The following is a 14,698-nucleotide window of genomic DNA, read 5'->3' as shown; positions in this document are numbered from 1 at the left end:
TGGGCATCTTCCATTAATTGGTGTGTGCAGCACACACACATGTAACACTGCTTAAGAATTAGCTAGCAAAGGGCAGCTCACCCGCAAGCTTGTGAATTGTTTGTGATGTTACATATGTGTATGTGAGACACCTTAATCAGCTGCTGGTAAATGTTTGCTTTTCCTTATTTTAATGAATAATTTCCTTATTGATAAATGATATTCTATTTCCAGGTTGAAAAAGTGAAGGCAGCAAGTGAGAGGGAAGAACGTAAAGAAATTGCTCATGAAGCTCAAGCTTTGCTTAAACGTCTTAGTGAGAATGGTCACACAGTAGACCAGGTAAGCAAATCACTGAAGGTTCTGCACAAGAAAATTTCTTAGCATATATTTGCAAGAGCCACAAAAAAAAGCAATCTCAAGGAGATTTCTCGACTATTTGTAGAATTAATTTTGTAATACTTTGCTTAGGATAATTTTAAAAATCTGTATCTTTATTCTTAGTAATAATCGCAGAACTCTCCCCAGTCACTAAGCTGAAAACTGACATGTTGTTCTCAAGAACCTGTTTAAAAGTGTGTACAGCCATCATAGTTCAGTGTATTACCGTATGATGGTGGGTACTACTTACATGCCTCTAATTGTGTATTTGTGAGCTCAGTGAATGACAGCACGCCTGACCCCTATGAAGCGGAAATTGCTAGTTTTTGGTGTTTTTTAATCAAGTGGTTTTAATGAGTCGTTTAAAGGTACAAGCTACTATATTGCATGTGATACACCATCAAGTTATGAAAACAGTAGCATTTTGGGCGTCAGACAAAGTGAAAGTACACAACAAAGCACAGTGACCTAAGAAACTTGTGCCAATGTGAGAGCAGTGTGTGCTGTACACTGTGATTCCTTGGGACTGGAAACAATGTAGCTAATCATCCTAAAACTGTTATATGCACTGTGACATCTAAAATAGAAGTAACTGTTCTACAGCATCTGGGACAAAGTCCTATAGAACTTCAACTAGTAATGGAATTTCCAACAACACAGTTTTTTTTAAAAAAAAATAGAAGTGAAAACAAATGCTGGTTTCCTGTAGTAGCTGGTGAACTGAGGGTGCACTTTGCTCACTGCATCCCCATATAACAGTTATCGGTACCTCCTATAGAAGACGGTGGCTCAAAAAGAAAAAGTAATTGTGACTCCAGTGTTCTGGCTCACTGTGGCATAGCAGCTCTTCAAGAATGTAACTCTCCTTGTGTTCACTTGGAAGGGACAACCAACCAGAAGAACCACTAAGGCTACAAGCCAGAAGCTGGGAACATTTACCAGTGCAAAAAATGCCGAAGGAGAAACCAACAGCTCCCTCTAGAAGATGGGTAGTTTGTTATGGTCAAAGGCATCATAGGGAAACCTGTTTTGACTGTAACACTTGTAAAGTTGTCCTTCATGTGGACAAATGTTTCACAAGATACCATGTGCAGCTCTACTATGTATGGATATTTATGGCAAATGAGAAATGATTCATGGTGTACAATAGGCAACAGAATTGCGTGTGGATGATTATGGTGTTATAACTCTTTAGAACCAAGTACATTTTTTCATGTTTCATAAATAATCATGTATATGTAAAAACAAAATATGTATATGGTAAAAACATTGTATTCCTATGACAAATCTGGTATCAAAAAAATGTGCGTGAATGGATTAAGTGACTTGCTGTATCAAACACTACATCAGGTGATGAGACATAGCTTATATCTGGTTGTAATTTTATACCTTTTTTACTAAGATTGTTTTTCTTTGTGGATCTATGTACATATTACAGGTTTTTCACTGAATTTCTTCCTGCAGTCTCACTTATTCTTTCATATGTATTCTGAAAGTAGTTAGTAAAGTTTGTGAGATATGATGTGGCAGTGTGCTAATAAAAGATGAATGATTTCGTAGGCAGTATGTTTTTAAATGATGAAATATCTTTTGTTGTATCGCCCAGAACACAAGAAGTAAGGCTATGTAAACCAATGTGAAGTTCATGACATCAGCTTTGTTGAACATGTTAGAGTTTCTTCCCATTCCAAATGCATATGAGTCTAGGAAGAAAGACTGCTTAAATGCCTCTGTGTAAACAGTAGTTAATCTGAACTTGTCTTCACTGTCTGTATGGGACTTATATGTAGTGGGCTGAAGTATGTTTGTAGATTCAATTCTCAATACTCCAGGGTGTGTATAAACTTCTTATACACCTTAGAAACACCTGAGTTGTGAAAAAATTTCCAAGTAGTACTTGGAAATCCTTATATGAGCATAATACTACTCATGTTACCATGATGTAAAAGCAACACAGATTCAGACACATGTATTATCACTACTCTCAGCGTGTGGTTCAGCTCAAGCACAGTGTTGATTGACTCAGATCATCCTAATAACCACATGTATTCTTTGACAGACAAAAGAGACAGACAGTTCTTTGAGAGATTTCCTTCCTTCCCCCTCCCTTTCTTGTGAAGCTACAAAAAGTGGTTAGCAGCAGTGTTACCAGATTGTGGGTAATTATCCAGAATTCAGGTATTTTAAGAGCTTGGGGTCTATACATAAGCTACAGATTACATCACTAATTGACGTTACATAATTTTAAACTTGTGGGTATTTCAAAGGTGTTTTTGTCAGAGTTGAACGATTTATAAAAAAAAAAAAAAAGTTATGTTCGCAACCCTATTTAGCAGTGTTGTTTTGTTATTCTGTTATATCCCTTGTCATCTTTATGGTGATATAATTACACTTCATTTGTTTTTTTGTTGGTAAAGAAAGAAGTAAGTTCTTTTTCTTTTATATATATATTTTTAATAAACACAGTAAATCTCTTTAAGTTGCTGATGTTTAATGCTCCTTGTAAAATGCGTTATTCTAAGCTTAGTATATGATGTGTCTGATCACTACTCCCACAATATTAATATTAATTAACCTTTTTTATTTTGGCTCACATTTAAAAAAAAAATCCTGTATTTTATTTTTTTATTACTGGGCCTCTAGTATTTTTACATAAATAAATTGTAATGCCATATATTTCTGATAATAACCAGTGAAAGAATAGAGGAGTTATGTATATCTACATCCATTATCATGGTGCAACAACTCTTTAAAAATGGGTGTATTCATATGGAATGACCCATATTTGACATTATACATGGTCCAGTCACATTAACGTGACCACCACCTCTGTCCAATGTCCTTGACCACTCACGGATGGCAGGTGGCAGCACTAGCAGTGGAGTGTGTATAAAGTGTGTTGAAGGACACGAAAAACAGTGCAGTCCATGTCGTAATGGGAAAACAGCAGTTTATTTTAGGTCCTAAAGGGCATGATCATAGGCTTTTGGGCCAAAGGTGGAAGCATTTCCAAACTGGCTAAGTTTATAAACTGTTTGCATGCCGCCTTGGTTAAATCATACCGTTTGTGCCAAAATGGCACTATCTAAAACCAGCACTTTGGCAAATGTGGTTCACCAAGGACCAAGATGCCATGGTGAACTATGCCTGCAGAGATTTTTGTGGGTGAATAGACATCCAATTGCTGAGTAACTGACCACCCAGATGAACAAAGGGGCTACCTGAAGTGTCTGCTGAATGATTGTTCAGTGAACGTTACTGCGTCTGGGCTTCCACAGCAGGCGCGTGGTCCACGCACTCATGCTGACTACTGTTCATTGGCGACAAAGGCTAGAATCTGCACACCAGTATTGCAACTGGACATTCATTGAGTGGCAACAGGGGGCCTTTTCAGATGCATCACATTTTATGCTCCTATCAGACAGATGGCTGTTGACACACATGGTGTGAAACATCTGAGAGATAACTTGCAGGTCAGAGAAGGGAGTGTTATTGTCTGTGCACTGTTTTTGTGCCATTCCCTAGGTGATTTCGTTATTGTGAAAGTCCCAGTGGATTAGCACAAGTATGCATCTGTCTTCGGGACCATGTCCTCCCCTGTATGTGGTTTATTTTTCCTACCGCCGTTGGATAAGCAGCTGCCAGCAGAAAGTCGTATACTCCTAGCTCACTCATTTGTTACATAATTTAATTCTTAATTTCTTTGTGTGTTTTTGGTACTTGCATTGTTTAATTCATAAATTTCGGGCGTATTATAGTATTCAAGAGTTGTAGCATCGTGCTTTAGCACCTGAATACTGTAAAATCGCGTAGTCTCCTTCCGCCGCCAAGCAGTGTGTCAGCAGTGCACAAGTAGCAGCATTATTGCAGTTACTAGGCAATCTTGTATTTTAATAACCATTTAAATTTTGTATCGATTTGTTTGTGCTCTCTGTAGATTAATTCAGACGTTCTTTGCACAACAGTTTTTAGCACGGATAGGGACTGCAACTGCTGTGTTTGGATGCAGGCTGAATTGGCATTCCTTCACTCCCAGTTTCAGGCAGTGTTGGCTTCGATCACACAGCTTGAGGCTGTTGCCAATGGGCATCACTGTGGGGGTCCGGATGGGGGTTTGTCGGGGACGGCCAGCTCGTCCCACGCATCACCCAATCGGACTACGACTGTGGCTGCCCGGGATACTGTCCACATTGAGGCTGATCCCTCACCTGTGGTAGAGTGGGAGGTCGTCTCGAGGTGTGGCAGGAGGCGAAAGACATTCCGGAGGGCTGAACGGACCGGTTTCAGGCTCTGTCTCCAGCTGATGCTGATCTTCAGCCGGAGATGGTTGCTTGTCTTGTTCCAGAGGTTGCCCCTCAGTCTGCAAGGTCCGGGCAGTCGCAGAGGGTGGGCTTACTGGTAGTTGGGAGCTCCAACATCAGGTGCGTAATGGGGCCCCTTAGGGATATGGCAGCAAGAGAGGGAAAGAAAACCAATGTGCACTCCGTGTGCATACTGGGGGAGTCATTCCAGGTGTGGAAAGGGTCCTTCTGGATGCCATGAAGGGTACAGGGTGCACCCATCTGCAGGTGGTCGCTCATTTCGGCACCAATGATGTGTGTCGCTATGGATCGGAGGAAATCTTCTCTAGCTTCTGGTGGCTATCTGATTTGGTGAAGAGTGCCAGTCTCGCTAGCGGGATGAAAGCAGAGCTCACCATCTGCAGCATCGTCAACAGGACTGACTGCGGACCTTTGGTACAGAGCCGAGTGGAGTGTCCGAATCAGAGGCTGAGACGGTTCTGCGCCCGTGTAGGCTGCAGATTCCTCGACTTGCGCCATAGGGTGGTGGGGTTTCGGGTTCTGCTGGATAGGTCAGGAGTCCACTACACGCAGCAAGCAGCTACACGGGTAGCAGGGGTTGTGAGGTGTAAACTGGGCAGTTTTTTAGTTTAGATGGCCTCGGACAAGTACAGAAAGGGTAGCAGCCTCAAAGGGTGCGGGGCAAAGTCAGGACATGCAGGGACCAAGCAGCAATCGGTATTGTAATTGTAAACTGTCGCAGCTGCATTGGTAAAGTACTGGAACTTCAAGCGCTGATAGAAAGTACCGAAGCTGAAATCGTTATAGGTACAGAAAGCTGGCTGAAGCCAGAGATAAATTCAGCTGAAATTTTTACAAAGGCACAGACGGTGTTTAGAAAGGATAGATTGCATGCAACCAGTGGTGGCGTGTTTGTCGCTGTTAGCAGTAGTTTATCCTGTAGTGAAGTAGAAGTGGATAGTTCCTGTGAAATATTATGGGTGGAGGTTACACTCAACAACCGAGCTAGGTTAATAATTGGCTCCTTTTACCAACCTCCCAACTCAGCAGCATTAGTGGCAGAACAACTGAGAGAAAATTTGGAATACATTTCACATCAATTTTCTCAGCATATTATAGTCTTAGGTGGAGATTTCAATTTACCAGATACAGACTGGGACACTCAGATGTTTAGGACGGGTGGTAGGGACAGAGCATTATGTACCGACTTGACAGAAAATCCTAAGAAGTTCTGGTCTTATGTTAAATCAGCAAGTGGCTCGAAACAGAATATCCAGACACTCCGGGATGATGATGGCATTGAAACAGAGGATGACATGCGTAAAGCTGAAATACTAAACACCTTTTTCCAAAGCTGTTTCACAGAGGAAGACTGCACTGCAGTTCCTTCTCTAAATCCTCGCACAAACGAAAAAATGGCTGACATCGAAATAAGTGTCCAAGGAATAGAAAAGCAACTGGAATCATTCTACAGAGGAAAGTCCACTGGACCTGACGGGATAGCAATTCGTTTCTACACAGAGTACGGGAAAGAACTTGCCCCCTTCTAACAGCCGTGTACCGCAAGTCTCTAGAGGAACGGAAGATTCCAAATGATTGGAAAAGAGCACAGGTAGTCCCAGTCTTCAAGAAGGGACGTGGAGCAGATGCGCAAAACTATAGACCTATATCTCTGACTTTGATCTGTTGTAGAATTTTAGAACATGTTTTTTACTCGAGTATCATGTCGTTTTTGGAAACCCAGAATCTACTCTGTAGGAATCAACATGGATTCCGGAAACAGCGATCGTGTGAGACCCAACTCGCTTTATTTGTTTATGAGACCCAGAAAATACTGGTAGATGCTATTTTCCTTGACTTCCGGAAGGCATTCGATACAGTTCCGCACTGTCGCCTGATAAACAAAGTAAGAGCCTACGGAATATCAGACCAGCTGTGTGGCTGGATTGAATAGTTTTTAGCGAACAGAAGACAGCATGTTGTTATCAATGGAGAGACGTCTACAGGCGTTAAAGTAACCTCTGGCGTGCCACAGGGAAGTGTTAAGGGACCATTGCTTTTCACAATATATATAAATGACCAAGTAGATAGTGTCGGAAGTTCCATGCGACTTTTCGCGGATGATGCTGTAGTATACAGAGAAGTTGCAGCATTAGAAAATTGTAGTGAAATGCAGGAAGATCTGCAGCAGATAGGCACTTGGTGCAGGGAGTGGCAACTGACCCTTAACATAGACAAATGTAATGTATTGCGAATACATAGAAAGAAGGATCCTTTATTGTATGATTATATGATAGTGGAACAAACACTGGTAGCAGTTACTTCTGTAAAATATCTGGGAGTATGCGTGCGGAACGATTTGAAGTGGAATGATCATATAAAATTAATTGTTGGTAAGGCGGGTACCAGGTTGAGATTCATTGGGAGAGTCCTTGGAAAATGTAGTCCATCAGCAAAGGAGGTGGCTTACAAAACACTTGTTCGACCTATACTTGAGTATTGCTCATCAGTGTGGGATCCGTACCAGGTCGGGCTGACGGAGGAGATAGAGAAGATCCAAAGAAGAGCGGCATGTTTTGTCACAGAGTTATTTGGTAACCTTGATAGCGTTACGGAGATATTTAGCAAACTCAAGTGGCAGACTCTGCAAGAGAGGCGCTCTGTTTTGCCCATATCATTTTAAAATGTCTATGGATGGTCCAAACACTAACTTAGAAGTTACATAAACCAATAGAACAACACATTCTTAATTATTATAATAATCAGTCAGCTGATAGATATTGGGACTTGTGCAATACACATCATTCATAATGCTTTCAGACAAGGGTTTGAATCATTAATTTGGAACATTGATAATTATTCCTTTCTTTTTTTCTTTAGTGTTTACTGATTAGTCAAATATTCTCCAACTATAAGAGAGGGTTTTAGTACTGTTAATGGGGCAAGCTTTGAAATTTGTTTCTCACCGATTGTTCGAAAATGTGTCTGTATGCAAGAGAGTACTATAAATTTTGCCCGCATTGAAAACATGGTTTAAACAGATAGAGAAGGTAAAATTTAAGGAGCCACCACCCAAATCATATCAAAATATTGAGAACAGTACCAAAGATGGTTGAAATAGAGAGGATATAAAATGTAGACTGGAAATTGTGAAAAAAGCATTTCTGAAGAAGAGAAATTTGTGAACATTGAATACAGACTTAAGTGTTAGGAAATCATTTCTGAAGGCATTTGTATGGAGCGTAGACGAGTATGGAAATTAAACATGGACAGTAAACAGCTTAGACAAGAAAAGAATAGAAGTTTTTAAAATGTGGTGCTGCAAAAGAATGCTGAAGATTAGATGGGTAGATCAGACAACTAATGAGGAGGTACTGAATAGAATTGGAGAGACAAGAAATTTGTGGCATAACTTGACTTAAAGAAGGGGTCATTTGATAGGAAACATTCTGAGATATCAAGGGATCACCAATTCAGTATTGGAGGGAAGTTTGGGGAGTTAAAATCGTAGGGGAGTCAGAGAGATGAAGACAGTAAGCATATTCCGAAGGATGTAGGTTGCAGTAGTTATTTGGAGATAAAGAGGATTGCACACGATAGAGTAGTGTGGAGAGCTGTATTAAACCAGTCTCCAGACTGAGGATGACAACGATGACAACTACAACAACAAAATCAAAAATCATTTTCCTGTTAAGTTTAACACTTTGCAATACTTAAACATTATGCAGCCTTTCCGTAACACGTATCAGGCTGATAAACCCATACTCTTGTACATAACGGACAATATTAAAAAATCGATTTTTGCATTAATACAGGGAAACCAAAACTGTTGAATAATTTAACTGTTGTTGATGTAGTAAAAGTTGAATTCAATAACCCTAAGAACCATCTTCCTAGAGAAAAATTTGACCTAAGGTTTTTTTTTCTTGTTTTTGTGTGTGTGTGTGTGTGAAAAACAAATTCAAGAACAACATTATTTTAGGAAAGTTGCAGAGGGGGAACATACTGATTTTACATGGGGACGTAAAATATGTGTTAATGAAAGTCATATCAGTTATAATTTCGAAATCACCAGCAATTTTCAGCATTGTAAGAAATTTATCATGTTTAATATCAGTATATTTAGTGGAAGAGAAATGAAATTGTATGAGGGAGAGTAAATGTCCTCTAAGTAGCTTATTAGATTTGGAAATTATGATGACATTCATGCAGATTGTGTCAATGAAGCTGTTATGAAAACACTGAATAATTTTTAAATTTGGAGAAAGAAACTATGAGTTTGGATGATTTCATTTAAAAATGAAACATACACAAGTTTGATCATGAATCCCGAAGCTTTTTCTATTAAGTGACGGCCAAACAATTGCAGAAAGAGTTTTTAGAGTAACAAAAAATATGAAATCGGAAATCTTAAAAGAAGAATTGCATGTAGCTTTGTACTCATTTGTGATCATGTAAATATCTTAAGTGCAGATGTAATAATAGTTGTTTATTAATAAAGTTTTGTGTGACTCTCATTCCATGTTAAGACATCATTATAATCAATATGTGGAAGAGGTATAAAACACAGAAAATGCTAAAAAGAAAGGAAGACAGATTAATGATCATAAAATATTAATTTTCACAGCCAAAAATGTCACAGTTAACAAAATGTTCTGGGTTATTGTGTCCTGATCAGAGTTGAAATCCGTTGAACCACAGCATAATAGCACTCAGAGAAACATAAGGCTGTAATGGCGTTAAATAAATCGAATAATTTGAGAAGTCTGCAAAAGAAAAAAAGAAATGAAATGCAGAAATTAGAAGAAAGAAATTTCAAAATGACAAATTAGCTTTAAAACATTCTTTCATGTAGCATATACTTCTGCCCTAAAACTGAGTGAGGTGGCACCGTGGTTAGCACACTGGACTCCCATTCAGGATGGCACCATTCAAACCCATGTCCAGCCAGCCAGATTTAGGTTTTCTGTGATTTTCCTAAATCACTCCAGGCAAATGCCAGGATGGTTCCTTTGAAAGGACACGGCCGATTTCCTTCCACGTCCTTACAACAATCCGAGCTTGTGCTCTGTCTCCAGTGACCTCGATGTTGACAACACAATAAACCATAAGCCTCCTTCCTTCTGCCCTCCAAATTGATTTAAAGAAGTTTTCCAATATTTTTTCTTTTTATTTAGATGTTACTTTTGCATGTCATTTATTCTAAATTTTAAAGCTGTAGTTCAGAAAGATGACTTTCATTGTGTTATTTTTTATCTTTGATTTATATTTTATGTACAAACAAGGTTTAATTGATACATTGAAGAGTAGAAAATGAACGTAGACTCGTATCTTATGCGAATAAAAGTAGTGCTGCCTTTTTAATAATTTTTGCTGAGTATGAAATGAACAACATTCACCAATTTAAAGAAAGTGAAATAAAAATATGATCCTTATAAAAAAAGTTCAAGTGATTACTGTTATTCTGAAATAACATTTAGAAATAAAGTTAGCATATTTTTTCATGTGTGCAGTGTTTTCTCCCTTTTAATTAGTTTGTCATTGCCATTGCACTGTTTCATGTTCTGGTTTGACAGTGATATTTCATTCTACCATAAGGACACACTTTCTCCATAAGCATCACACTACAAACCGATGTGAATAACCATATAGGCCTCCAACTCTTTGTGCATATGGTGTGCACATTCTTGATCAAACATACAATATTTAATTTTTATGTATAGAAAAGAACCTACAAATGTGTAGATTAATTTCAGTGTGTCATGAGATTGTGTAATTATCATAACTGTTGCTTTTGTAGTATTACAACTGCAGAAATAAGCTTATTAAGTTCCTTGAAAATATTGATCTGATGATCTCATTACAGATTCTGGATGATATGGTGTGTGCGGAAATTGCAGTGACCGACTTGCATGGCCCACGAAATCGTGAACGAAGGTACATAGCAGCAACATTTGAACGTACAGAGAGAAGAGACCCTCCAAGAAGCTACCAAAGACCTGGTCTTAGAGATCTTTTGTGAAGTAAAATTTATTGTTAGTGTAATGGTGGATCCATCCCACCTCGGTGCCTGTCAGTACATAGCGATGCACAGAGAACTCGAGTAAAAGTTCTTTTTCAATACCATGCTGTAGTAGTTTGTTACTGTACTTGATTTCCATTCTCATTACAATCCTCACAACCTGCAGATTCCTTTTTACTTACTTATTATTAGTGTATTTACACTAATAAGTAAAATTGTTGTACTGTGTGTGTTAAATTATCAGTAGACAGAATGAAAATGAAAAGCTATGAAGCAAAACAAAATATGTATAAGTGTGACTGTTAAAGTGTCAACAAGAACAATGCAGGGAAGGAAATTGCAAAATACCTTTTTAAATGGGAACTGAGAAGGTTGTAGCACTTTCAAACTGCAAGAACATACGTGGTCTCTCTTTCACTGATTTATTTTACAGCCTGCCCATTGACAATGACGAAGATGACAAGCCTGTTTATAGTTAATATTTTGGATAGCTTGAGTGCCACTTACATCACTCACAACTTTCAGTGAATGTGACTCATTAATAAATAACATTTTTCAAACAACAGAACAGAACAGGAAGGGAGTGCAGGAGATTTCCATTAATAAAAGAAGATCGAGTCCTAAATATAGGTCTGAATGGCTCAAATATGATGCCTTTTATAGTGTCCAAACAACATCTTGGCACATCGTGAGCTTTTGAAGATTGTACAGTGAGGTGCAGAGGTGCTCAGCAAGGTGCAATTTGTTACATGGACACCCATATTTAGAGTTCTTATCTGTGCTTCAGGCAAATGTTGAAATTCTGCTTTGAACAACTGGAATGTGAATTAGCTATCAACTTGAAAATTAGTTTGAACACCGAAGTGCTGAACCCCACTCTTGGGGAATTATGTTCCCTTGTTTCCCTCCACCCCTCAGGTGGACTTACCCAGTTGCTTGTTGGGTAACATGCATCTTGGCCTTTCTGACATACATAACCAATTCTAAAAGGTGGAGTCTGTGTGTTTAAAACCATGTGTGTGTGAATCCTGGAACCCTAATATTTATAGTCCGATAGTTACTGATATAGTAAAGTAATCTGTAACAGCACATTAAATCACAAGTGCCCTATTATCTACGTGGAAATGTACAGATGGAAGATATGTTGCTTTTTTCGTATAGTTCACTGAACAATGTTATTGCAAAGTATCTGCAAAAATGAACAGTTGTGTTGAATTTATTTTTTATGGCAGAACATTATGCATTAACAGACATTATATACCGAATATAATACAGAATGATTGTCTTCTACACCCATATTATTTAGCAATGGTATTGATACTTACAAAATATAGAAACTCTGTTTACTGTAAAATATAGATGGGTAAACAGATAACTGATTGGTACATTGGTTTCCAGATGACCAGAAATACAAGTAAATGGAATACAGGCCATATGATTTAATGTAAGTCTCCAATATTATTTAGCCATACCATGATTTGAGTACTCAAATCAACTTCTTTTCTCATATTTCTGGAATTTGAAAATATAAATTTCAGATACCAAGAATTAAGTGTACGAGATCCTCATTTATTCATTTGCTCACTTCAGTTCATTCTAGAGTACTGGAAGCCGTATCATACTGCTGCCAGGTAAGAATGATACAGTACTAAACAAGTTGCAGTGGTCTTGTTTATCAGTCAGCTTAAGTGGAATTCATTACAAACATTAACTTGTCCTTATGGAAAAACTAAATGAAGTCATACAAACTTTGAGGCAGACAGGCAATTCTATTATCTGTCCATGAATTTAATTTCGGGGGGCATTTTATGATGATTCTGGGACTGTGTATCCTCCATTTGTAAAAGCAAGAGCAGATGAAGGCAAGACTTAATCATTTATTAGTGTGGTATGCAGCTGCTAAGTCAGTTGCCTGGTACACCATAGAGCAGGGGGGGGGGGGGGGGGGGGGAGATATTCATCATCACTGTCAAACACCATATAGTACAGCTGTTCTCTCTCCTGGCAACTGTCTGCATTGATGTACACAACACACAACAGGCATTATTTTTGGTTCCAGTTTCCATTTGAAAAATAATACATACACAGTGTTGTTTGTTGTTAACATAATATTTGTTATGTTCTTTCTATTATAAAGAACAACTGCTGCTATCACAAAACACCACTATCTGCTCCTGTAAGCAAACAGTAATCCAAACAAAATTGTTTCATAGTATCCACATCTGTTCTTGCTGTTTGACTAATCAACATACCTTCCTCTTCAGGTGGGGATCAAGCATCAGTTAACATTCCCTTTTTCATAGACACTTGTGAGGCAGTTCCTAAGGACTATCTTCTATAGAATAAATGTGAGTAATAAATAAATTAGCTAGTGGTGGAAAACAGATCAGATTGCAATTGTGAACCATCAAAACCAGTGTGGACAATTTTAAATTTATAATTTTGTCACTGGAAAACTTAAGTATTTTGTCACTTCATATGGAACATGCCTCCATGCACACTGCTTGTTACTCACTGCTCCTGATAACAGCATGTTCGAGAAAGTAAAAGATAATGCTACCATTTTATAACAGGGAACAAAAAAAAAAAAAAAACCTTGTGATTATTAATTTTGCCTACTGTGGTCTGATAAGAACAGTCATCGCCAATCTGTGCTTCAAATGAAATAGGCCACACATGCAGTTTGCAACGGCTGAAATATTTTGTTAGTGTATTGTGCATAAGTTTTTAGCAATTTTACTGGCTGTACATGTTTTAGTTTCTGGGAAAAAAAATCTACTCACCAGGCAGCAGTATGTTGTTGTTGTTGTTGTCTTCAGTCCTGAGACTGGTTTGTTTGATGCAGCTCTCCATGCTACTCTATACTGCACAAGCTTCTTCATCTCCCAGTACCTACTGCAACCTACATCCTGAATCTGCTTGGTGTATTCATCTCTTGGTCTCCCTCTATGATTTTTACCCTCCACGCTGCCCTCCAACACTAAATTGGTGATCCCTTGGTGCCTCGGAACATGTCCTACCAACTGATCCCTTCTTCTAGTCAAGTTGTGCCACAAACTTCTCTTCTCCCCAATCCTATTCAACACCACCTCATTAGTTATGCAATCTATCCATCTAATCTTCAGCATTCTTCTGTAGCACCACATTTCGAAAGCTTCTATCCTCTTCTTGTCTAAACTACACACATGTAAAGGAACTGAAATTTGCCAGCTTTCAGTGCTAGTGGCTCCTTCTGGCAGAAGGGCTGAAGGGGAAGGAAGAGGGATGAATGAAAAGGATTGGTGAGGTTTAGGAAATAGAGGAGAGTTTGGAAAAAATCACCCACAACTCTGGGTTGAAAGAGGTCTCTAAATCTCTTCCAGTGCTCTCCCCTAGTCGGCTAAAATGTGTAATACCCAAGACTGACAAAACATCAGGCAAGAGTTAGGTTGAGCTCAGTAGCATGAATGGGCATAGGCAGAGGGTGTTTACCAGCAACACACAATATCCTGTTGCAGAGCAGGTTCTACAGCTTGACAGTCATGACCTCAGTGCCCATTTCACCACACATGCTGTCTCAATTCTTTCTCCCTCTCACCAGTTTCTCAGAACTCTGGGTGGGAATTGGTCTTACATGTTGGTGGTTCTCACCACCCACCTGGTCTTAATTTACATTAATTTCTTTGGTCTCAGCATTTCTTCTCAGTAATTATTCCTTCCATTGTCATGTCCCTTGTCATGCCATACGACAACTTACTTCCTGTACTGTAATGAACCTAAATCTGGATGGCTGGACATGGATTTGAACCGCCGTTGCCCAGAAAGAGTCCAACGTGCTAACCACTGCACTACCTTACTCAGTGCTTCCTTCAGTATGTTGACAACACTTCCTTAATATGGTCTACAGCTGAAAGTGCAACTCAACAGTTCACAGCATACATGAATGGTGTCCATCTTAATCTTGAGGAGGTAGCTACCATTTTTTGACGTGTTAAGCAAAAAGAAGTATGACCAGTTTCATCATAATATGCCTAGG

The 14,698-nt window shown here is 38.8% G+C and overlaps 1 protein-coding gene across 2 annotated transcripts in view; it reads left to right on the top strand.

Annotated features, from left to right (window-relative positions):
* Window positions 1-10,787, top strand: part of LOC126268089 (pentatricopeptide repeat-containing protein 2, mitochondrial-like) — a 63,860-nt gene extending 53,073 nt beyond the window's left edge. For both annotated transcript variants that reach the window (XM_049973593.1, XM_049973594.1), the window contains exons 7-8: window positions 214-321; window positions 10,528-10,787. In XM_049973593.1, the coding sequence (XP_049829550.1) occupies window positions 214-321; window positions 10,528-10,683 (264 nt within the window). In that variant the 3' untranslated portion in view covers window positions 10,684-10,787. The remainder of the gene's footprint in view (window positions 1-213; window positions 322-10,527) is intronic.
* Window positions 10,788-14,698: the final 3,911 nt, after the last annotated feature.

This window comes from Schistocerca gregaria, chromosome 4 (assembly GCF_023897955.1).
Source record: "Schistocerca gregaria isolate iqSchGreg1 chromosome 4, iqSchGreg1.2, whole genome shotgun sequence".
NCBI lineage: Eukaryota > Metazoa > Arthropoda > Insecta > Orthoptera > Acrididae > Schistocerca > Schistocerca gregaria.
This window is presented reverse-complemented; position numbering and strand designations above follow the sequence as displayed.